Here is a 26,057-nt window from a genome sequence, read left to right as displayed (position 1 = left end):
AGGAGTGTCACTGACCTCATCTCCTCTGGAGATCCCTCGACAGCTTCCAACCTCATAGTCCCACAACCCCGGACAGCCTGCTTCTACCTCCTTCCCAAAATCCACAAACGGGACTTTCCCAGCAGACCCATTGTGTCAGCCTGCTCCTGCCCCACTGAACTTATTTCTTCCTATCTTGACTCTATCTTTTCTCCGCTGGTCCAGTCTTTTCCCACCTACATCCGTGACTCTTCTGACGCCCTACGTCATTTTGACAATTTCCAGTTTCCTGGTCCCAACCGCCGCCTCTTCACTATGGACGTCCAATCGCTCTACACCTCCATCCCCCACCAGGATGGTTTAAGGGCTCTCCGCTTCTGCCTTGAACAGAGGCCCAACCAGTCCCCATCCACCACCACCCTCCTCCGCCTGGCTGAACTTGTTCTCACTTTGAACAACTTCTCCTTCAACTCCACTCACTTCCTTCAAGTAAAAGGTGTTGCTATGAGTACCCGCATGGGTCCTAGTTATGCCTGTCTTTTTGTGGGATATGTCGAGCATTCTTTGTTCCAGTCCTACTCAGGTCCCCTCCCCCAACTCTTTTTCCGGTACATGGATAACTGTATCGGTGCCGTTTCCTGCTCCCGCCCCGAACAGGAAAACTTTATCAACTTTGCTTCTAATTTCCACCCTTCTCTCACCTTTGCATGGTCTATCTCTGACACCTGCCTTCCCTTCCTTGACTTCTCTGTCTCCATCTCTGGGGATAGGTTGTCTACTAATATCCATTATAAGCCTACCGACTCCCACAGCTACCTGGACTACACTTCTTCACACCCTAACTCCTGTAAGGACTCTATTCCATTCTCCCAGTTTCTCCGTCTCCGACGCATCTGCTCTGATGATGACACCTTCCATGACGGTGCTTCTGATATAACCTTTTTCCTCAACCGAGGATTTCCCCCCCCACTGTTGTTGACAGGGCCCTCAACCGTGACTGGCCCATTTCCCACACCTCTACCCTCACTCCTTCCCCTCCCTCCCAGAACCGTGACAGGGTTCCCCTTGTCCTCACTTTCCACCCCATCAGCCTCCATATCCAAAGGATCATCCTCTGCCATTTCACCACCTCCAGCGTGATGCCACTACCAGTCGCATCTTCCCCTCCCTTCCTCTGTCAGCATTCCGAAGTGATCGTTCCCTCCGCGACACCCTGGTCCACTCCTCCATTACCCCCACTACCTCGTCCCCGTCCCATGGCACCTTCCCCTGCAATTGCAGGAGATGTAATACCTGCCCATTTACCTCCTCTCTCTTCACTGTCCCAGGCCCCAAACACTCCTTTCAGGTGAAGCAGCGATTTACTTCTTTCAGTGTAGTATACTGTATTCGCTGCTCGCAATGTGGTCGTCTCTACATTGGGGAAACCAAATGCAGACTGGGTGACTGCTTTGCAGAACACCTCCGCTCAGTCCGCAAGCAGGACCCTGAGCTTCTGGTTGCTTGCCATTTCAACACTCCCCCCTGCTCTCATGCTCACATCTCTATCCTGGGCTTGCTGCAGTGTTCCAGTGAACATCAACGCAAGCTCGAGGAACAGCATCTCATTTTCCAATTCGGCACACTACAGCCTGTCGGACTGAACATTGAGTTCAATAATTTCAGAGCATGACGGGCCCCATCATTTTACTTTTATTTTTAGTTCTTTTTTACATTTTTTACAATTTTTTTTCTTTGGTTTATTTCATTTCATTGTAGTTTGTTCAGTTTGCTTACCCACTGTTTTTTTTCATGTTTGTACTTGCTGCTGCTCAATCTTCAGTCCATTAACACCCTATCTGTACTAATGCTTTGTCTTTCAACACACCATTAACATATTGTTTGCCTTTGCTCCATGACCTTTTGGTCAGCTATGTGGCCTTGTCCAATCTACACCTTCTCATTTGTTATCTCTTGCCCCACCCCCGGCTCACTTGCTTATAACCTTTGACATTTCTAATATTTGCTAGTTCCGAAGAAGGGTCGCTGACCCGAAACGTTAACTCTGCTTCTCTTTCCACAGATGCTGCCAGACCTGCTGAGTGGTTCCAGCATTTCTTGTTTTTATTTCAGATTTCCAGCATCTGCAGTATTTTGCTTTTATTTAATTAGACTAGTTTTACTGTGCTTCCATTCCCAACTTAATAATATACAAAGCCTTTCTTGGAAGGACTATGGGTTAACCTGCGATGTGTCTGTACAGTTGATGCATCCAGTTCTCTGTTGTCTTGTTAAATCTAGTAATCTTGAGATCGCCCCATGTGAAACCTGGCATTTCTCCAACTGATATAATTGCAGGATCACAAATGAAGCAAACTGGACCAGAGCCTTGTGGTTTCCAAATATCCACAGTACACAGCACTCTTGTCTAAAATTGCAAGCTTCACAATGCTTTTTTTTGTTTTCTTCTCTCAGTAATCACAGTGTTTGGGTGACACAATGACTCTGAATGTTAATGGTAACAGCAAGGCTTCAAAATTGGAATATAGAATTGGCTGAGATTTGAATGTCTATTAGTGATTTCAGTGGTAAACCTCTGTGTGCTGAAGCAGGATTTGGACATCAGTTTGATTTTTCTCTCTGGTTTTCTCCCTACATTACAACAGTGACCACACCTTAAGCATATTTCTTGGCTGTAAAGTGCTTTGCGATGTCTTGAGGTCATGAAAGGTGCTATATAAGTGCAAATCTTTTTTATCTGTCTTGATGCCATGGTACAGTTCCACTGGGTAAGATTGGGAGTGGCGGTGTCCACCTGGTACCTCATTTTAAGTCGCTTTCTTCACATATGACTCTGAATATTGGTTGACAAGCTTTCTGATCCGGTGGGGAGAGGGGAACATCACAGTGCTGCTCAACCATATTCTCTCCTGACGTCCATATGCACATGCTTCCAGTGCGGGTCACTGAATCGTGAGCAGGGCATTATCACTTTTCCTGCCTCTCCCAACCTTTCTCTGAAGGTGAATATTGAAGCCAAGTATAACTCCATGCTGCTATGACACCTGACCTTGGCTCATTCAAACGTAGGATATTTGTAGTCATTGTGACTATGACTGTGCATTTATCAAGAGAACTATTGCAACCAGGGGAAACTAATAAACAACTAAGTTTTATTATTTTTGTTTAGTTATCTAATGTTTTGCTGCTACATTCTTTTTCCTAGGTCTCCTCCTGTGGACTTTGCAGCCGGTATGTCTATGCTCGATCAATCTGTTCTACCGCAGTCGTCATCTTTTGTATTCCAACCCAACCCATGTCCCACCAGCTTCAGCAACAACATTCCATCTCCAGTGTCTCTCCAACAGAACATGATCTCATTCAGAACCAGTTTGTCCAACTCCACTACCAATACGGTGACTATCCGCCATGACATGGCTACCTCAAACTCCCCCTCAGGTTCGTCACCTCCATTCAATGGTCTTCAAGTCCTTGGTCAATCACATTCTTCAAGACCCAGTGGCCAAAGACACATTGTTCCAGAAGCTTCCAATAATGTTGTTTCCAGCGTAACAGTGGGACGATATGGGGATGATGATTTGATGGGCAGCCACATTGGACTGGCACTGTTTGGTGTTTGCAGTGGCAACAGAGCTTTGTTTAAAAGTATTGAAGAGGAGAGTGGCTGCCGCTTGCTGTACATTGTGGAGGACTGCATCCAGGATTTGGAATGTGCTTTCAGCACAGACATTCTTGCAAACACCAGGGTGATTCGGGGGCAGGACACAGACATTGTGCTCAATGACCAACGGTACAGTTTCAAGCTGCATATTAATTCTGCATAGACCTGCCAATTTTGGAACAGTGTGTTGCTTTTATGGAGGCAACAGAATGGTTGGGATAGTTTAAGTAGATACGTCATGCTTTTCTTGAGTTTGCTTGATGGCTTAGGGAGTTGGGGAGGAATCTCCCAAAGTTTTTCCTGAAATGGACTGTAGGTTATTTTATTCTCCTTTGACTTTCGCATGGCTTGGCATTCTAGCACTGCGGGAGGGAGATGCACATGTTTGCACCATTAATGGGTATGATGAGCATGGATGGCCTTGAAGATCTTTTCTGTTTGTATGAATACTTTTGTTTTCCCGTTTAGATTTTTCCCTTTACCTCTCTTGAAGTGGGCAGTTCTGCTAGACCACTGAGCCTTATACTTTGCCCAAGTGGCCATTCTTCATCTACAAGTCTGGAGTGCAGGTATCTGCCAGCTGTTCGGGTAGGGGTGTCATTGCAGAGGACCTTTTTACAAATGGCAGTATTGTTGCTGAACAGAAGCAGAGATGAGAAGAAACTCGGGCTGTCTCTTGCAATCCTTTCCCTTACCTAGTTTGTAGCTATAAAGGCCCTTTAGAGCACCCCCCCCCCCCCCCCCCCCACCCACCCCCATCCTTGTGGTCTGGTTGAGATCAGCTAACTGAGCGTAGAGCTTGGATTGGACCTAACCAGCTTCTGTTCCTTAGTCGCTGAAATTGAATCTGAGATTCCACTTATTTAACCACTAAGTTTAAACCTTCTTTATGAGAGAAAATTCCATTAGTTCCTTTGATTCCACAATATCATTAGAACCTTTATCTGAAATAATCCTTCAGAGTTGCCTAACTCCTAGTTTCTGCTGTGGTTTTGACACTGATATCGCCAGCTAATTGTAAATGAAAATGCAGACATTCCATTAATCAGGATTGCTATCTTCTATCCACTGTTTTCCCACTCCCAACTAAATTAAATACTTGAACTTTGCAAGGTACTTTTAACTAGCACCACAAGCCCTTTGTTTAACTTCAGTTGCTTAAGTTTAATGGACTTGGTGCAGCTGGTCACTTCACAGCGAGATGGGTGGATGCCATGTCAGCTGGGATTTGCCCCTAATGGCAGCTGCCGATTGCTCGTTTCTGACATTCATTTATAGAGTAGTGTTATGGATCAGTGAGCATTGCTAATAAAAAGCTTGCACAGAATATCTGGTGTGGAAATCCTACCAGTAAATTCTCAGTGGACAGCAGGCCTGTTATAAATTAACGTTTTAGATTCATTCTAATGATTGGTCCAGATGCAGAAGCTTTTATTTTGGATTTTCCACATTTTCAGTTTTCTTTTCTTTTTATATCTTGTTCAAGGATGTTCCTGTTCTCCTGACTGTGGGGGACAGTCAGTATATGGCAGAACGTACATTGGAAGTGAATGGAACTTGCATGTCTAGTATTATTTTGTTTCTCAGTCCTTGTGATTAATGCAACCTTTGGTTCAACTGAATTTTTTTCATGCAATGGTCTTTTTTGTAAATTAGAATGGAAACATCTCAGTCGTGTTTATAAAGATTAATTGAGATCCTAGATGCATTTCAAGTTGACCTACACAGATGCCTAATTGTTGTGTTTGCTGTTCATTTGTGCAGTGTCTCAGGAATTATTATTTGCTCGCTGACAGATGAAGGCTCAGAAATAATCCTGGATGCTTTACGTGCAGGTATGGTGTGCGTTCTGGATAAATGCAGATGGGAATTGGAGGGACAAGGAGGGATGATGTTGAGAAGGTAACTCTTCATTTGCTGTCAAGGTTAGGTGTGCTGTGGTTCTGAGTCAACCAGATAGTCCTGGTTTAATCACAATCATGTGCTACGTTAGTTTTTAGCCTGGGCGTTCTATAACCAGTCTCAGCTTCCTGGAGTGGAAGGGGAAGTAATCAGTCAGCAGTGCTATTCGTGAATGCAGATCAATGGTTTCTGCTGGAAAATATATTTGTTTGGATATTTGGTGCAGATAAGGATCTGCTGTGATGCTCTGTATTTTCAAATAGTCTGTTGACGTTTAGCTGCTGTGTGAAGGGTGACTACTTGGATGAGATCCTGGCATAGTTGCTGCCACCTTTGTAACTGCAGCAAAGGATGGATCAGCTTTGTCACTGAGGGGAGGAGGGACCAGAGGAGTGGCAAGTGGAGATAGACTGATAACAAAAAGATGTAGATGGCTTTCAAATAAGGGATACTTGGGAGTGATTAAAAGTTGTCTGCTCTTATAACCAGTAATGGTGAACTTTAAATGATTTATAATTGTTTATTTAACTGAGGTGAGGTTATAGACTTAATTGACTGGTATACATCAGTCATTTTTGTAACTTTTTAGAAACATATTTCCTGCCTGTCATGCTTGCATGTTGTCTAATGCCAATTTCTGCACCCTTTTTTAAAAAAAAACAGCTTGAGATCAAGAGTTGTTCTTTTCAAAGCAGAAAATAAAAGAGTCACAATGTCCCTAGCCTCTTTGTTGATATTGCCTCAAACAAAGTCGGGGGCTCTCATCCCCATCTAGAAGAGTTATTCATTTTTCAATTAACTCAATGTTTACTGAACATTGGTTAGACTTTGTAGCCTTAAAAACATCTACCCTTTAGCAATAGAATAATATATTGTGGTTTAGTGTTGATAATGTTTCTGCCGTTGTAAAACTGCCTACCCTCTGACCTACTGGATGCAGCGCCATTTGTGATTCCCTAATGTCTGCCATGAAATTTTTGGGACAGTTGTGTTTTATCCTGTCTTATTTTTCTCCTCTTGTCCCTGAAGTTAAATAACGTGTGCTGCAAGGATTCAGAGCCCTGAATTATCTCTTCTGAGTGGCCACGGTTCAAGCGTAATCCTGGGTTGTCAGTGGTGGCGGGTTATTTGACTGTATTTACCAAGACTGATGCTATCCATGCTTGATACCCATATGGGGGAGACGGTGGCGTAGTGGTATTGTCACTGGACTAGTAACCCAGAGACCCATGGTGTTGCTCTGGGGACATGGGTTCGATTCCCACCACAGCAGAAGGTGGAATTTGAACTCAATTAATCTGGAATTAAAAAGCTAGTCTAATGATGGCCATGAAAACATTTGTCGATTGTTGTAAAGACCCATCTGGTTCACTAATGTCCTTTAGGGAAGGAAATCTGCTGTCCTTACCTGATCTGGCCTACATGTGACTCCAGACCCACAGCAATGTGGTTGACTCTTGCATGCCTTCTGAAATGACCTAACAAGCCACTTAGTTAGAGCAATTAGGGATGGGCAATAAATGCTGGCCTGGCCAGCGACGCCCACATACCATGAATGAATAAAAAACAAGTGCTATCCTGCAAGCTTTCTCCAGGAATCCAGATTTCCTCTTGCATGTTGAACGCTTTTTCCCTTAATGATCTATGAAGCCTGAGTCCATCCAAGGCTTGCATACTTCTGTATCTGAGAAGTCTCTTCCAGCATCTTTCTCGCACTCCGACAAAGGATATGAGATGAAGCGTCTTATCTGATAGATGAACTTTTTCTCCTTTCTAGCCTGGTTCATGGAAGACTTGATGTTTGTGATTATGAAAATGACTTTTAGCAAGAACTTGAGCTGCAACCTAACCAGCCCAATTTTCCAATTGCACAGAAAGCAGGAACTCTATTCTGATGTGTTTAGCCAGACTCTACCAGAGCACCATGAAAGGTTGTTAGGTCTCGTATACTGGCACTCTGAGGTGAATGAATTTTTTTTTGTGTTTCAGGTAAAGGTGTATTCTGTGAAAAGTTACTGAGTTTAGACAAACAACTGGCTGAGTCATGCTTTGATGAAGCTGCAAGATGTGGGAAACCTCTGGTCTGTGGACTGTATAAGTGAGTAAAGTCTGCCAGCTGGGATTAGTGCTAGAATCCTATATTTGTAGGCTATTGCATTGGTAACTTAATAAATCAAAGAGTGGGTGGCAGCTCTCTCTGGGTAATTGTATTGCCAGTGTAGTACAGATCAAGAAGACCCTCAATTTGATTCTCGGTCTCTGTTTTGCTATCTGATCTCAGCTGGCCAAAAGAGAAGAGAAAATCAGCCAGGGATCCTGATCCTGACCACAGCTAGAAAGTTTATGTACGTGTGTGTGCATGTGTCTGTACGCATGGGTGTACATGTCTACGTATACACCAGGTGGACAAGTTCAGCTATAACACTTCCTGGAACCAGATAGCTTCCTGGCATTTACTTGGCTTACACATGGGGAATGGTCACTTGAGTAAGCTACTGGAAGTGACCAGTGGTCATGCAACTGTACATCAGGAAAAGGCTTCAGAGGAAGATGGAAGAAACCAAAAAAAACACAGATAGCAGGGAGCCTAGTACATTATATTTTTTTTAAATGTGCTGAAGACAAGTGACTGGTGATGTTGCCAATGTTTTCTCCATTGTGACCTCTTGAATCCAGTTTTGGAATACTGGCAACTAATCTTGGGAGTCCCTTGGATTCCCTAGTTTCAGAAACCAAGTTTAAAGAATAATTCCCTATTGTGCCAGAATAATTTTCCTTCGGTACCAATGTGTTCTTGCATCTCATAACACAAAAGTGATAAACTCTGCTCTTTGACATTAATATCTATTTTCTGTCTCCGTACAGACGTTTTGATCCAGCTGTGCAGTTCTTGTACAAGAAGGTTCGCAATAAGGCTCTGGGGAGGATTCAGCGGATAGTGAGTGTCAGTAGGACCTACCCCTCTCCGTCTCTCAGCTATATCAAAAAAACAGGTATGGGCTTGGAAAAGCAAATTGCATTCAAGGTAGTTCTATGTATATGCAATTCTGAAAAAAGTTGATTTGGAAAAACAAATTGAGGTAAAAAAAAATGCTGAAAATATGAAATAAAACAGAAAATACTGGAAATGTACAATAGGTCTCAACATTTAAAAGGGTATAATGCTTCTGATAGAAATCTGGATTGTGATGAAGGATGTCTACCCAAATTGTTCACCTGTATTATTCCCTGCCTCATTATAGGAGTCATTCTGTGGCATTGTTTTTTTTCAGCTCCATTGTCCCTTTCTATTAAACCATGATTCCATTGTACTTCATTAGCTTTTGGGGTATTCCCAGACCCAATGATAATTGGCTGGGAGCTGCATTTTCCTTTTGTCTAATGGTAATGGATAGGGTGGAGTGCAGTCTGCCCATTCCCTCCCTTGTTGGTGTTTCAGCACACTGCCTGTTGTGCACAGTGGTGCAGTAGTACAGTGCATCATTGAGCAGGTGTTTGTAAGTAGCTATTGGTCTCAGCAAGTGTTACACTATTGCATACATATTCCCCAGTGAAAAGAACCCCAGAGCCGCTTGCATTCAAATCACACAGTACATTATGTTACGACCACTTCTTCACAGATCGCAACATATATTTAAATGTTGACCCAGTTATTGATGCAGTCAATCATATACTCTTTATCCCAGAATAACATACACCGACCAGGTTTCTTTAATAAACAACAAAATTATCAGCTTATTATAAAACAAGGCTTAACCAGTAACAAAGCAAAGCATTAACACGCAGATTGAAATATGAAAGTTCCCTTTAACTTTAGACACACACATACATACATACACACACACACACACTCACACACACAGGTTAACTGAAAAATTGAGCTGTTACCAAAAAAAGCAAAAATGGAAAAAAAAGGAATACTTTGGCCAAATTCTTGAAGAAAAAAATAGAAGCTATGGAAAGATGATAGCTGTCCCTTTTTGGTCTGGCCTCCCAAATACACGAAGACAGATGTCACTGGGATCTTTCTAGAGCAGTTCTTTTCAGGTGCTGTTGAGGATCAATTTGGCAGGCTTTTCAGAAGAAATGCAGCATCAGTTTCTCTATTTCTTACACTTCATTATCAGGAAGAGATGGAACAGGGTGCTGATGGTGACTGCTCTCTTGGCTGGTTTTCTCCAACTGCCTTCAAAACAGTTCACAGCTTAACACACTGTCCAAAGCAAAACCAAAAACAATATCTCAAGAGTCAAGCCTCCTGACCCCTATAAATCTTGACCTGTCACTTCTTTGTAAACATCTCCCCCAAGTCAAAAAGCCCCTGCTGGGTATTTTTCTGAAGACAGGTGACTTCTAGTAAATGTTGTTTTCAAACAAGACCTCTCAGTGTCCTTTCAATGACCCAAGTGAAAAAAACATCCATGGAATCCTTTTTCAGTTTTCCCAAATAAAAGAATGCCCATAAATCTAAAATGCATGAGTCCTCCAAAAATTATTTAACAAAAAATATAGAAGCACCATCACAACAATTACCACTTTGATAGTTAAAGCTGTGGACCATGATGCTCACCAGCAAATGATGTATGGTGGAGTAAGGGGGAAGAGTGTTAGCGTCTCTGTTACGTAGAATAATTCAGGAGTGCTAACACTTTTCTGCCTTTAAGAGGGAGTTGGACCAGTTCTTGATGCAGGCAACGATGGCATAATATAGAAGGTAAGTGGATAATCAGATCATGATCACTTGGAACATGTGATCTCCTCGACTGGTTTCAGTCACCTGAAGGGGCGAGAGAGGAATTTTACAGAATTACCAGTGCAGCCACAGCCCCCCCCCCCCCCCCCCCCGCCTCCTTATTGATCTTTGGTTTATTTTGCTTCTCCCAGGAGGTGGTGAGGTGGGGGGGGAAGGTGGTTGGTGAATGGGTGCTGGGAGTGTGAAGTGTTTCGCCGATGCTCTGGCTGTCATGAATGTGAGGGCAGGTACGATGGACCAGCTGATCTTCTCCTGCCTGTCATTTTCATATATTCGTGTATACCTCGAGTTTGAGACCGATAATCTCAACCTCCCTGAGTCTTGTGACGTTTCAGCCCTTTTTGTTGCTGAAACCTATTCCAGACTTTGAAGTCTTCTGCACATTGTCATATAGTTGTGGCTCCCTGCCTTGCTGTTCTGTACAGACAAATCCATCTGAATCGTTCTCTTTTCAACAGGTGGGATATTCTATGATGGCGTCGTACATGACTTGGATACTGTCTGCTGGCTACTTGGAGAAAACGCTCCAGACACTATATTCTCCTTGGGTCATGCCTTCTGCCAAGGTAACAACTGGATTTACTCAATTTAGTGTACTGTATTCACTGCTCACAATGTGGTCTCCTCTACATTGGAGAGACCAAACGCAGATTGGGTGACTGCTTTGCGGAACACCGTGGCTCAGTCCGTAAGTATGACCCCGAGCGTCCGTTTGCTTGCCATTTCAACACACACCCCTGCTCTGATGCCCACATATCTGTCCTGGGCTTGCTGCAGTATTCCAATGAACATCAACGCAAGCTCGAGGAACAACATCTCATTTACCGATTAGCCACGCTACAGTCTGTCGGACTGAACATTGAGTTCAATAATTTCAGAGCATGATGGGCCCCACTTTTTATTTTTAGTTATTCTTATTTGTTTTTTATTTTATTTTGGTTTGTTTCATCATTCATTTTTTTTTAACCATGTGCCTGCCCACTCTGTTTTCATGTTTTGCTTTTGGCCAGGGCTGTTCATTTTTCTGTCAATTAACACCCTCTCTGCACTTAGGTTTTGTCTTTCAGCGCACCATTAATGTACCATTTGCCTTTTCTCCATGATCTTCTGGTCAGTTATCCTCTGTAACCCTGTCCTATGAACACCTTTTTTGTTATCTCTTGCCCCACCCCTGCTTTATTTGCTTAAAACCTATTACATTTTTAATTTTTGCTAGTTCTGATGGAAGGTCACAGACCTGAAACATTAACTCTGCTTCTCTCTCCACAGATGCTGCTAGACCTGCTGAATATTTCCAGCATTTCTTGTTTTTATTAAACAACTGGATGAATGTTTAATAAGATACTGCTTGTAACAAAGAGCTTGTCTGCAAGTAGCAAGGGGAAGAATCTTCACAGTAATAGATTTAAATCAGTTTTGTCAGATTCACATCTCAGTCTTATTCAGGAGCTTGAACCTAGCAAACAGCCTTCTAATTGAAGCTTGAAAATAGATCTGGAGAGGTGGTGGGGATAGAAATTTGAAATATAATTTTTTTTGACTTGCTACTCTTTATCCAGGTGCCTTTCCTGTTCCCTCAGTTAGGGAGGGTGTATCCCACAGGTTTGTTTCATACCATTTTTGTTCTTGGTCAACTCCCATGTGAAAAGTTGTTGACTCACAGCAGCCTAGTGGCTAAATCACTGAACTATCAACCCACTGGATGTGAGTTTAACTCCTTCCATGACCATTTCAATAAATCTGGCACATTGTGAGTTGGGGACCACATCAAAGTTCATCATAAAAGCCCAACTGGTTCACTAATTCCCTTTAGGGAACATAGTCTGCTGCCCCTAGCCCGAGCATGGTCCACACATGACACATGTCCCACATCATGTGCTTGACTCTTAATGTCCTCAGGGTTATTTGGGATGGGCAATAAATACAGCCTTGTCAGTGTTCGCAACATCCCAGGGAAACATTGTTTTTCATTACACACATGAAAGTAAAAAATGTTGGTCTCAAAGCCTTTGTGGAAATGACATTTGAGAGGGATATTCAAGCATCATTAAGTAATAGAACTATTACTAGTAATTTAATTTCCAATGTAGAGAGTAGTGTTATTTAACCAACCAATCCTGCCCTCTTTTCTGCATTACTCCTGACTAAAATCAGTAAAGAGAAATTTGAATTTATTTAGTGCCTTTCATCACTCAAAGTTCCAAAGTGCTTTACAGCCAATTTTTGAAGTATAGTACTGTTGTAATATATGAAAACCTCTTTTGTTTTAGTACACAGCAAATACACTGAATATTGAGTGTATTCACACCTAATCTGTACTCATGCTTTGTCTTTCAACACACTATTAACATATTGTTTGCCTTTTCTCCGTGACCTTTTGGTCAGCTATGTGGCCTGGTCCAATCTGCACCTTCTCCTTTGTTATCTCTTGCCCCACCCCCACCTCACTTGTTTATAATCTGTGACTTTTCTAATATTTGTCAGTTCCGAAGAAGGGTCACTGACCCGAAACGTTAACTCTGCTTCTCTTTCCACAGATGCTGCCAGACCTGCTGAGTGATTCCAGCATTTCTTGTTTTTGTTTCAGATTTCCAGCATCCGCAGTATTTTACTTTTATTAAACAAATCATAGAGGTTGGAATAATTTAAAAAGAGGCAGCTGCCTTTGGGATGAATGCAGTTTTGTGAAGTGTTCAGAGGTTAACTCCAACCCATTCTCTACTCCTGACAGAAATTGCAGCCCTTAAGGATGCTGACACAGTCTCGGTCAGTATGAAATTTGCCAGTGGTGCTATAGTCACGCTCGATGTCAGCCAGCATTGTACACGGAGTAGTGATCAGAGGTTGGAGGTGAGACACTGGAATATTACCTCAAATAATATATAAGAAAAGATTTTTTTATGGCCTTTATTTCCCCTCAGTAGTTTCTTCTTGCGCTCTCACTGTCCTGTTTACCCTTTTTTGCCTCCTTTTTCTATCAGCTGTCTCCACGATTTCACTTCTCCCTGAAGGCATGAGTTCTTCCTGGGGGGGAATTTCCACAATGTCAGTCGCCCCCGTGCATATTCTGCTGTGAGAGAGCAATCAATTCTGTGCTTGCCCTACACTCAGCTCACACAAGGACACTTTCAGTAAGGTTGGGGTGTTTGCTGGGTAATGATTGAGAGCAGGCACAATTGTGAATTATGCCCTTGCTAAGCATGGGAATGTTTAACGTGCTGATGCATTTAGTGTTTTAACTTCTATACATAAAGTCCAAAAACTTAATTTCAGGGCTATGACATTAGAACTGCTGTTTCTCCCCCGTCACCCTGTGTGCTGCCCTCATTTGCAGGGATGGTGTGAAGCATGTTTAAGTTATGTGCACTTCCACATTTTTTGTTTTTGAATCCTTCAAGGTTCACGGATCGGAAGGGACACTAAGGATGGACAATCAGAATGCGCTGGGAATAACTGAGCAGGGCACAGCCAGGCCTGTGTGCTCCCACTTGCATTATAACCGATACAAAGAAGCTTATAGAGATATGCTGAAACACTTCCTCAAGACTCTGAAAGGTTAGCAAAGGGGCAGAAACATTACAAAGTGTTGGATCTATATTTCCATTTTGGATTGTAAAATAAATCACTTGTAGAATATTGCTAGGTCACCAGTTGACCAAAGGTGGTCTTCCTGAGGATTCAGGAGATTCGGGAGAATTGGTGCTTATTTGATTGCCATTTAGAGAAGTTGGATTAAATGTCAGCTTGGTTTCAATGTGCAGCACTCTCATCTCAAATCAGAGGCCCCACTGCAGGACTTGTGCAAATAATCCAGGCAGATAATTCAGAGGGAGTGCTGCATTGTTGGAGGTGCCGTCTTTCATGTGAGATGCTAAACCGAGGTTCCGGTGAACATAAAGATCCTATGGCGTGTTTTCAAAAGATTCTCCCAGTGACTTGGGCAGCAATCATCAACAAACAGATTAATTGATCAGTCATTTTGTTTACCTACAAAAACAACAGTGACTGTCTTGCAGGAAATAATTAATTGGCTTTGAAGCCCTTTTGGGGTGTCCTTAGGATGTGAAAAGCATTAGATAAATACAAATCTCTCTATTTAAACTCTCATAATAACTCACTCCCAATTTCTGTCCCTCCTTCCTTGAAAGCACTGACTTCTGGGAATCAGCAGCCCTTTCCATGTTGTACAAGCTCCAGCAGTGGTAAATGATAGACTATTTGATTGCAGGAAGAGCATCACAGTTGAGTTTTTCCCTCGCTGTATGCCTGCACCCATGCAGTTTCCAGAGTAGATCACCGGGTGATGATATCTATGAGGCCGATCCTCAATATTTTACTAGTTTGCTTTTTAAAAGCATGACCAAATTCCCCTAATGACTTAGTGGGAAAATGTATCTGACAGTCTAGGAAGGTCTACATTTAGTTAATCTTGGTAGGAATAACAATGGTAGGTGTTATAATTCACCTCATCACAACAGCTAAATATCATGTCGACACTTGTTTAAACTTGCACATCAGCAATGGGTGCAGCCGTCACCCATGGAACCATACCCCAGCAACAGCCCGCTCCTTCAGGAGAGAGAGAAGAAACAAAGAAAGCCTTGCATTTTATGTGGCACATTTCACAACATCAGGAAATCCCAAAGTGCTTTACAGCCAATGAAATACTTTTGAAGTCTAGTCACTATTGCTGTGTAGGAACATGGCAGCCAATTTGAGCACAGCAAGCTCCCACGAACATTAATGAGATAATGGTCAGATCATCTGTTTTAGTGATGTTGATTCAGGGATACATTTAGCCAGCACCCAGGGGAGAATTCCCTTGCTTATCTTTGAAATAGATTTCTTTTTATTCGTTCATGCTGCCAAGGCCAGCATTTATTGCAGATCCCTGATTGCTCTTGTGAAGGTGGTGGTGAGGCAGTTTTTGAACCGCTGCAGTCCGTGTGGTGTAGGTACACCCATAGTGCTGTTTTAGGGAGGGAGTTCCAGGATTTTGACCCAGCGACAGTAAACAGACAGCAATATAGTTCCAAGTCAGGATGTTTCCATACGTCTGTTTGTCCTTGTCCTTTTAGGTGGTGGAGGTTGAGGGTTTGGAAGATGCTGTCGAAGGAGGCGTGGTGAGCTGCTGTAGTGCTTCTTGTATATGGTACACACTGCTGCCACTGTGCAGCAGTGGTGGAGGGAGTGAATGTTTAAGGTGGTGGATGGGGTGCCGATCAATTGGGCTGCTTTATCCTGGATGATGTTGAGCTTCTTGTGTTGTTGGAGCCGCATTCATTCAGACAAGTGGAGAGTATTCCTTCACCCTCCTGACTTGTGTCTTGGAGATGATGGACAGGCTTTGGGGAGTCAGGAGGTGAGTTACTTGCCACAGAATTCCCAGGCTGTGACCTGCTCTTGTAGCCACAGTATTTATATGGCTGATCCAGTTAAGTTTCTGGTTAATGGTGACCCCCAGGATGTTGATAGTGGGGGTTCAATGATGGTAATACCATTGAATGTCAGGGGGTGATGGCTAGATTTTCTCTTGTTGGAAATAGTCACTGCCTGGCTCTTGTGTAGTGCGAATGTCACTTGCCACTTATCAGCCCAAGCCTGGATGTTGTCTGGGTCTTGCTGCATGCAGGCATGACTGCTTCAGTATCTGAGGAGTTGCAGATGGTACTGAACATTGTGCAATCAACAGTGAACATCCCCACTTCTGACCTTATGATTGAAGGAGGGTCATTAATGAAGCAGCTGAAGATGGTTGGGCCTAGGACACTACCCTGAGGAACTCCTGCAGCAGTGTCCTGGAACTGAGATGATTGACCTTCAACAGCCACACCCATCTTTCTTTGTGCTAGGTATGACTCCAACCAGCAGAGCGTTTTCCCCCGATTCCCAGTTTTGCTAGGGCTCCTTGGCACCACGCTTGGTCAAACGGTGCCTGGATGTCAAGGGCAATCACTCTCACCTTACCTCTGGATCTTTTACATTCACCTGAGAGGGCAGATGAGCCTCGGTTTAATGTGTCATCTGAAAGAAGGCACCTATGACACTCCCAGTGTCAGCCTGGATTTGATGTTCAAGTCCCTAGAGTGGTACTCGAGCCCACCACATCTGACTTAGAGTGCCAGTAACTGAGCCACAGATGACACATGAAGAATGGGTGGGTACAGGAGTTCTGACTTCACCCATGGAACCATACCCCAGCAAGAGTCTCCTTCAGGAGAGAGGAGAAAGGAGCAATACTGATGGTGTTGTGTACTAAGCTGGAATACTGGGTTTAAAAATTGTTTGTTTGTTGCTTACTTTCAAGGCAATGCTTTTTTATTTTTGAGTAATTCTTTGACCTTCCTCTCTCAGGGAAGGAGGAGCCCTTTATCACAAAGGAGAACTTCCTGTGGACGATTCAGGTTGCTGCGGCCGCAGAGCAGTCTTGGAGGAACGGTTCAGCAGTGGATCTGCGGAATGAAGCCCTCGATGGCACTGTTATTAAAACTGAAGTGCCATGAGAAAGAAACACAAGGCAGGAAGTGAGGACTATGTTTAATCGCAATATGCGAAAATAACTTGCTGGGGAGCAGAGAGGAAATGAAGTGAACGGAGAGCTGTTCGGTATACTGTCCGTCACTCTTGTGGACCGATACTTGTAAAGGAAGAGTTTTATTCTAAGTAGTGGGTTAGAGTGGTAGCAGATATACCAGCCTGTATTGGAGGGGGGGGAGGTGGGGGGGTAGGGGGAAGGGGTGCAGGAGACAGGGGAAGGGGTTGGGGAGGAGTGAGCTAATCCACTGTAAGGGTCTGATTCTTTAATGTCCCACTAAGAACCTGCTGCTGTACCAACATTCAGCAATTGGCAATGCCTGGCATTGTCAATGTTTCACAGGAAAAAATGGGAGATTCAGCATAAGGAAACATTTGTAAGTATCTTCTGTAGGATCAGTGGAAACTTCTTGTCTCCCCCCCCGCCCCCCCTCCCTCCCTTCCCGCCCTTCGAATCACTCTCCACTTGTCCATTTCATGTGCTTTTCAGCAGCAACCAACAGCCGATTGTTCTGTCCATTGTCAATAAGAGTATTGAACCTCACAGTATGGATGAAGCTCAGATGCATCTGTGTAGGTGAGGCCCTCCCAATAATACATCAGGAGTGTGGAAGTCGCCTTTTGAGGCCCCAGTTTAACATCTGTTCTTCAGGCCACCTTGGAATATGATGAGAATTTTTCTGTTTGTGAATTGGAAGAATATTTCCATCCCATTTACTGGTTTGATGGCGGTGGGGTTAACACAAATATATGTGTAACTGATGTGGTTCATGGATTTGTTTTGCTGTACTTTAGATGCAATACTGACTTTTTTGCAATCCTGTAACTTAATTGATCTAACAGAATTGGGTCTAATGTACACTGTAGGTTCAGAAAAGTAATTTAAATGTTTTTGTTTGTAATTATTGGACAGTTTAGGATTGCTTATAAACATTATTACACTGGCTGGACTCTATTAGTGAAGAGACAACAGTGCGGAGTTGGGGGGTGGACAGTTAGAAAGAAGGTAACCCCTGTTGTAACAGAATGGTATAGAAATGAATGGTTAATTTTTATTTTAAAATGTAAACCTTTTAATGGATATATATTGTGCAGTGAATTTTCTCCTTTTTCATATGAATTGCATTTTGTGAACACAATGAATGTTAATTTAACCCCTAATGTTGCATCGCCATTTACACTAACTATTCATTGGGCCAAAGAAGGGAAGGGAGAGGTCCCTCCTGTTGTCCACCGGGGTTCAATGCAGTGATAAACTGGGCTTCATTTGTCCAAGTAAGGAACACTGGGCCCACGTCTGTGTTTAACCTTGAGAGACCAGAAACACAGTAACCAAAGAAAGCAACAAAAAAAAGCTGAAGAATATGGGTCTGTTTGCTTTAGCTGATCACAATGCATTTGCATAGATACCTTGGGTTTTTCAATGTGCTGCGTATGAGGAAGCTATTTGGATCAGTAGAATGCACAAAGTATTGACCTCTTTATGGTGAAATTTAGAGCTGATAATAGGAGAATGTTTTTGCAGTTGGAAGGACAGCTCAATTACACAGCTCTGCATAGTAGGTCATATTGCCGAACAGTTAGATGTCTGAAGTTGATATAAGTGCCTGCTGGCACTCCAGTTGGCTCCTTGCGGGGGATTCATTCCCTTGCCCTGAATTTGGGCTGTGAGAAAGGTGATAGAAAATTCGCACCTCTAACCCAGTTGGCATCTTTGGCAGGGCATAGCCAAGTTCTGCAAGCGTCCATTTATATTAGATAAGGCAGCTTCACAAAATGATATTGTGGAGAATTACTGACGGAGATTGCGCTGGCCGAAGCTTCCTGAAGTGTATACAGCTCACATTAAGTGATTTCCGCAGTTTGGAGCAGAATTGCTGCCCTGGTTTCCATGTATTTTTGCAACACCCATGATTAAAGGAATTGGAGGTGGGCAGTCTGATGTCCGGTTCCCTTGTACAGGAAAGCAACAATGTTGAAAGTGATGAGAGAGAAGATTTGGTAAATCAGGAAGTGATTAGCTGATGTTAAGCGTGTGTCTGAAGAGAACAGGAGGAAGGGAAGAGTAAATGTACTGTAAGCTCTGAACTGGTGTGTGCAGCAACTGCTGGGGTCTGTTCATTCCCTGTATTGTGTGGGAAGTTATACTGGTGATTGCAAGCATTTTGGAACCTACACTGCTAGCTTGGTTTCATGTTTAAAAATACATGCAATTTGCAAGAAAAAGAATGTGCAAACAAAAATTCTAGTTCCCATATATAAATTCTATTTAATTTTAAAAATCATTTTATATATCCACAAGCCCAGTGGTCTCCAAAATAGACCACCTCATGTCTGTTGAAGTGACTGGTTATTGGCCTACGTCTCCGTACAGGTTCTATAACTTGAGTTGCGCAGATTTCTTGAACTGTGGCATTGGTCTTCTAATCCTTTAGGGATTATACCGTGTGATTTAAAATGTCATGTTTGAATACTTGCACCTACTTCATTGACTTTAGAATCATGGAATAGTATAACACACAAGGAGGCCATTCGGCTCATTGGCCTGAATTTTACGACACCGGCCGTAAAACAAAAAGGTGGCCCGTGGCTTTACTGGGCGGAGATGCCGCGATAGTAAACACAGCGGCTCATTTCCATGGCTAGGACGGACTCTCCACCGCCCCCCCCCCCCCCCCCCACCCCCAATGACATGGAGGGGGCAGGTGTTCCGCCCCGGCAAAGGCGTCTGCCACCACTGTGCAGGCGCCGACGCCATTTTTAAAAGGCTTCCAGCCCTTACATTTAATTTAAATTTTTTAAGTTATACGCATTTAAAAGTTAATGAAAAAAAATGTCTAGCCCCTCTCCCGAACCCCCCAATAACCAGAAACCTCATTCCTTGTCCTCCTCCCCGCCCTTCAAAATACTTACCTTGTGTACCTGACCTTCCCCCGCCCCCCCCACAAAGTTCACAATTTATTTTTAACCCTTCCCACCATCCCCTACACCAATCATATTGGTTAGACCCAGCTCCACCCCATCCCCCCACGTTAAAATACTTACCTCCTCCCCCTTCCCCACCGGTATCCCGCATCAGATCTCCAGACGGAGATCCGAAGGCGCGGGAGTCACGGCAACCGACACAATATCAGAGCGGGACAGCTGGCTGGTGAGCAGGTAAGTCATTAATTTGTTCATTTACATGCATTAGCATATTTAATTTCTGCTCCCGTCACCAAGTGGCAAAGTGGGGAGGTGCCACCATGAGGCCTCACCGCCACCAGCAACATGGGGCTTGGCCTTCCCGGTGTCAAGGCCCTTGATGGGCCTCTCCTGGAGGCATTTTCTGGGGCCCCCTGCCACGACCCCCAACATCGGGGGGGTCGGTAAAATTCAGCCCATCGAGTCTGTGCTGGCCCTTTTGAAGAGCAATCCAATTTTTCCACTCCTTCACTCTTTTCCCCATATCCCTGCATTTTTTTCTCCTTCAATCACCTTAAATCTGTGCTGTCTAGTTATCAATCCTTCAGCCATTGGAAACAATTTCTCTTTATTTACTCTGTCTAAACCCTTCATTTTTTTAAACGCCTATCAAATCTCCTCTTATCCTTTTGACTGAATTTTTACTCTGTGGCCTAAACTGGCTGGTCTGCTCTGAACCAGTTCAAACTCGAGTTTTAATCCAGCTCTGCTCCCTGATGCCCAGGCTTAGTGATGTGTTTTGTACTTTCCTTAGAGAATATTCTTGTTTTATCAAAAAATAATCATTTTCTGCTCCTTTATGGCTTTTTATTGATTTCTATACTTTTTAAAAATGTTACTGTATAATTAAGGTTCAATTTTGTGCTTTTTTTTCTATTCGTTCCTGGGATGTGGGCATCACCTGGCTAGGACAGCATTTATTGCCCATCCCTAATTGCCCTTGAGAAGGTGGTGATGAGCTGCTCGGATTTTAGATGCAGTTTTGGCAGCGACAGAAGGAGTTGCAGGATGCAGAGACCAGGCAACAGTTGCTGATTGTTTGAACTTCAGTCACCTGCCTGCCCATTTCCCCCACCCCCCCTCCCTCTCCATCCCACAAACCTAAGGTACTGTTGCTTCCGGTTAAATGATCCACAGGTCCTGGCTGCCCTCTGGTAACTTGCTCAAGTGGCTAACCTTGCTGTGTGAACCTAGGTAGTGATTTAAGCTATTTAAATGTAGTGAGCCTCACGTATAAACTCAATTCTGTTCCTTTTCCCCCACCCCTTTCCAGCAGGGATCACTAGATAGCAATCAAGAGTGGTAACCCTATGAGATTTATTTTTCCATTGGCTTGCTCCAGCATATGGGTGTTGAACCCAGTTATAGCACCTCAGTTGCTTTACCCTCCCAGCTAAGATCTGCTGACAGGTTGAACCTGGAACCTTCCTGCAAGTATAACTGAGTTCTGTACTGTGCAGTGCCCTTACTGAGTTGTTGCAGGAGTGTAAGGGTCCTACACAAAGTTTTGCTACAGTCAGGCTTATACGAGTGATGTGCTGAGCAGCTCCTGGGGAAATGGAGTTTGAAGTACACTGGGTTAGTAGCCCACGATAGCATGGTGTATGCCACCCAGTGTTATGTATTCTTAAGATGCTAATGCTATTGTGCAATGGGAAATCCAACCATTGCAATATTTGTAACTCTCAAATGAGTGAGTTATAAAATGAATTTACAATCTCAAAGTTACCTTTATGCGATTAATGAACATTTCAATGGTGTCCCACAATTATTATATTTTAGGTCCTGAGATCCTTTGGCTAGTGAATTATTTTAACCGTAAAGTACTATGTGACCACCTCACAGGTTAATAAATTGTTGGTCATCCATCAATGAAATCATTTTCTTTTCTGGACTATTGATAGCTGCACACACAATGAAACCCATTGGCTGGAAAGTTAAGATTGTCAGGAGAAGGTTGGCTGCTTCTATGAATGCACTGTGCCACTGCTTATAACCATTCATTTAATAGTACACACTACCTCCCCTCCGTCACCTGCTATGTGTTGCTGAATCTCGGATTGAAGAGAAGGGAATTTCATCTAAAAAAAATTGTGAAAGCTTTTTGAGCAGCTGGCCAATATGGAGACCTATATCTAGCATTTGGTCACTATTGGCATATAAAAGGCCTTGCATTTCATGACCTCGGGACGTCACAAAGTGCTTTGCAGCCAGTGAAGTAATTTTGAAGTGTTATCACTTGTTATCTAGGTAAACTCAGCAGCCAATTTGCGCACAACAAGGTCCCACAAACAGCAACAAGATAATGTCTAGATAATTGTTTTTTGATTGAAAGATAAATATTGGCCCAGGACACCAGGTGAATGCCCCTGCTTTTCGAAATAGTACCATGGGATCTTTTAAGTCCACCTGAGAATGCAGACAGGACCTCAGTATAACGTTTTATAAAGGCCTGCTCGGGTCTGCAAATGAGACCTGACCAGAGCCTGACAGAACCCCATCCAAGCCCATTTTTTTCTGCGCCTGACCCGACCATCAGTTAACTTACCTTCCATTTTTCACTTTGTTCCTTACCTGCACAAGCTTAAAAAAACTTTTAACAAAACCACCTTTTAAAGTCCAAAAAGTAAATTAACATTAAAGCCACTTACCTGAGGTGGTGATAGAGCGTGTTTGATCCGGCCCGACCCGAACCTGAACGCTGGACACGGAAGTGCGACCCGACATATCGTCGGGTTCGGGTCAGGTAGCAGGCCTTTAATGTCTTATCCAAAAGACGCCACCTCTGATAGTGCAGCACTCCCTCAGTACTGCACTGGAATGTCAGCCTAGATTTTGTGCTTAGGTTCCTGGAGTGGGACTTGAACCCAGAACCCAGAATGAGAGTGCTGCCCACTGAGCCATGGCTGAGACTGTCAGTCACTTGTTGAATCATCAATTTTTTTTTAGTTTAGTTTAGTTTAGAGATACAGCACTGAAACAGGCCCACCGAGTCTGTGCCGACCATCAACCACCCATTTATACTAATCCTACACTAATCCCATATTTCTGCCACATCCCCACCTGTCCCTATGTTTTCCTACCACCTACCTATACTAGTGGCAATTTATATTGGCCAATTAACCTATCAACCAGCAAGTCTTTGGCATGTGGGAGGAAACCGGAGCACCCGGAGGAAACCCACGCAGACACGGAGAACTTGCAAACTCCACACAGGCAGTACCCAGAATTGAACCCGGGTCACTGGAGCTGTGAGGCTGCGGTGCTAACCACTGTGCCGCCCTGCATTTGTGACTGGATTTCCACTGGCAGTTCTGCCCAATTACTGTCCGCAAAATCAAAAAGATACACTTTACAGAAGAAAATAGAACAATAGGTTAATGCTAATTGACATTTTTCGTGATGATTTAAGGCTCAAGGTTCAGCATCTGACCCAAGTCGCATGTTTATTTGTCATGATGAATTTTCAGCCAGTCTAATTTTATTCGTGACCTTTCTCAAGATTTTGGAAAGGCTAACACTGAGAATGGCAGTTTGCTTCTCTCTCTGTCTTTAACTCTATTTTCCTGCCCTCTTCCATCCCATCCATAGCAGCAGCAGTAGCCTTCTGGCACTTGCATGTGTGAACCTGGAGAGTGAGGATTAGGTTATTCATATAGGAAGGGGCAATAGACCAGAATATGAGCTTGCCTGATGATGCATTTGCATGGTCATCAGATTTCACGGCTTGTGGACACTTTTCTTGTGTGGTTCCTTCCAGTCTCTACTGCCACCTAGCTTGAAGTTACTAAAAGCAGTTCTAGCAATCTCACTGACAGAGCTAACTAACTCTGCACAGGTCAGGGATCCAACTTCAAACTTAGTTGATCTGTGTGACCTGTTGTGGTGCTGCATTTACTCTCTAAGCCATTGGACACCAATTTTTGTGGGATTTTAACTTTCTGTTTTGATAACTGCAAAAATCCAACTGGGTCAGAGACAGCAGTACTGGAGAATAGAACAATTTTTTGCTTTTAGCATCCAGTATCAACATCAAATGCTCACAAGGTCCAGCATGGGCTATGCATTAACTATAACTTCAGCAGAGCACCCTGCCCAACGCCGCATCGCCTGCCTGCATGAATGCAAAGTTTCCATTCCCACAAGCTACATTTGCAGACTCTTTCTGCAGTTCTCTCTGAACTGGAGGCTCTCGTGTCATCTGACCACAATCAGCACCACAAGTGGCCCTTTTAAAGTGCACCACTAACACAATAATCTAATTTAGTTTAATCAAACTGAAAGATGCTTAAAATAACACAAGTGTCCCATTTCAACAAACCCAAAGGAACTTTCTACAACTAACTCATGATATTACGAGTTCTATTAGACACCATTTCCTGCAGTGCCCACAGGTTGCTGAAGCATTTCACTCTGGAGTCCATGCAGCCAATGGAGAGTGAAGACTTTTAACCCGTCAGTCGGGACTGGATTCGACCCTAGAACCCAGCAATGTAAGAGGAGCATCCTAACCTTTCCAGGGTTTTCTCAAAAGAGCATTTCTTTGGTAACACTCAACCTGATTAGTGTCCTAATGATTTGGTTGTTTCCTCCACTTGCCCACCTGATAGGTTTACCAGAGGTATGGTTCCCTTTCCCTCCTTCCACAGCACCTGTGGGCTTCTAATATATAACAATGCTCTGGACATGAGTAGTGATTGACGGGATGTGAATACATATTATGAGTAGGCTCCCTAATCAAGTAATGTGAGGATGGTAATGGTGCTTCGGAAAGCAACAGTGATATTTTATGTAAAGGTATAAAAGTGCTTTGAAACCAGGTTTAATCTCCAGTTTGTGCTGAGTTAGCTGTTCTTAGACAGGTTAGCGGTAAGGATGCACCAATCAGCCCCGGCATCCCTGGGCTAGAGGGGAAATTCAGCCAAGATCCTTACTGTTGGTTGCTGGTGACTCCTACTGAAAAGTGTTCAGGTGCAGATTTCAGGTAAGGATAGGATCTGGACCGGCTGTGATGCCCCAGCTCGTAATAACTTGCTGACATTCATTGTCTAAGATAATGCTTGAAGGATGGCCACTTGGCCAGTGCTGGTGATGAACAAATGTTTATGGAATTACTGAGCAATCAAGGAGAAGACAGGAAAATTGGGACAAATAATTAAGGAGATTGTAATTCCCAGTTCAGTATAATGCAACACCATTTTAACAAGGAAAAAAATGAGACCAACAATATCCTACATCTGGTATAACAATTTTATCCTGATAATTTGGTGCTATTTTACTACTGTAAAAGATTACACTTTTTTCACAATAAAACTATCTTTGGAAAAGCAGTATTTTAATTCATTCACAATGTTACCTATTCAACAGTAACATTCATGCATTTTGTAGATTTCCTTGTTTAATTCTTGCTGGTCACTGATCTCTGAAGCATAGAGCTTGCTGTTATATACATAGATACATATATATTTATTATATATAATATATACATTGATATTTTCCAGTAGTCTTCAAATCTGGTTTAACAGCCTGATGAACATGAATTTACTCAGATCAACTGTCTCCAATTTGTTTTTTGTTTAAATTTTTACAATGTTAGTCTTACAAATAAAAAATTTGAATGATAACATTCTGAACTGTTAGTTTTGATTATCTTAGATTCAAATCCAGTCCTGACTAGAGGGATGAAAGTCGTCTCCATCTGCTAACTTTTTATTCTTTCATGGGATATGAGTGTCACTGGTAAGGCCAGCATTTGTTGCCCATCCCTAATTGCCCTTGAGAAGGTGATGAGGAGCTGCCTTCTTGAACCACTGCAGTCCATCTGGTGTAGGTATACCCACAGTGCTGTTTGGAAGGGAGTCTCAGGTTTTTGACCCAGTGACAGTGAAGGAACAGCGATATAGTTCCAAGTCAGGATTATGTGTGATTTGGAAGGGAACTTGCAGGTGGTGGTGTTCCTATGTGTCTGCCGCCCTTGTCCTTCTAGGTGGCAGCGGTCACGGGATTGGAAGATGCTTTCGAAGGAGGCTTAGTGTGTTGCTTCAGTGCATCTTGTATATGATACATTCTGCTGCCACTATGCTGGTGGTGGAAGGAGTGAATGTTTAAGGTGGTATGGGGTGTCAATCAAGTGGGCTGCTTTGTCCTGGATGGTGTTGAGCTTCTTGAGTGTTTTTGGAGATGCACTCATCCAGGCAAGTGGAGAGTATTCCATCACACTCCTGACTTGTGCCTTGTATATGGTGGATAGGCTTTGGGGAGTCA

General features: G+C 43.3%; 1 protein-coding gene across 1 annotated transcript in view; it reads left to right on the top strand.

Moving 5' to 3' along the window:
- LOC137352081 (streptomycin biosynthesis protein StrI-like) overlaps positions 1 to 25,385 on the top strand; it is a 38,022-nt gene extending 12,637 nt beyond the window's left edge. The window contains exons 2-9 of the mRNA XM_068017157.1: positions 3,185 to 3,769; positions 5,405 to 5,475; positions 7,532 to 7,640; positions 8,408 to 8,535; positions 10,754 to 10,861; positions 13,027 to 13,145; positions 13,694 to 13,850; positions 16,650 to 25,385. Of these exons, the coding sequence (XP_067873258.1) occupies positions 3,185 to 3,769; positions 5,405 to 5,475; positions 7,532 to 7,640; positions 8,408 to 8,535; positions 10,754 to 10,861; positions 13,027 to 13,145; positions 13,694 to 13,850; positions 16,650 to 16,798 (1,426 nt within the window). The 3' untranslated portion in view covers positions 16,799 to 25,385. The remainder of the gene's footprint in view (positions 1 to 3,184; positions 3,770 to 5,404; positions 5,476 to 7,531; positions 7,641 to 8,407; positions 8,536 to 10,753; positions 10,862 to 13,026; positions 13,146 to 13,693; positions 13,851 to 16,649) is intronic.
- Positions 25,386 to 26,057: the final 672 nt, after the last annotated feature.

This window comes from Heterodontus francisci, chromosome 37, assembly GCF_036365525.1.
Source record: "Heterodontus francisci isolate sHetFra1 chromosome 37, sHetFra1.hap1, whole genome shotgun sequence".
Lineage (NCBI taxonomy): Eukaryota > Metazoa > Chordata > Chondrichthyes > Heterodontiformes > Heterodontidae > Heterodontus > Heterodontus francisci.
The sequence above is the reverse complement of the archived record's forward strand: the minus strand, read 5'-3'. Positions and strand labels throughout refer to the sequence as shown.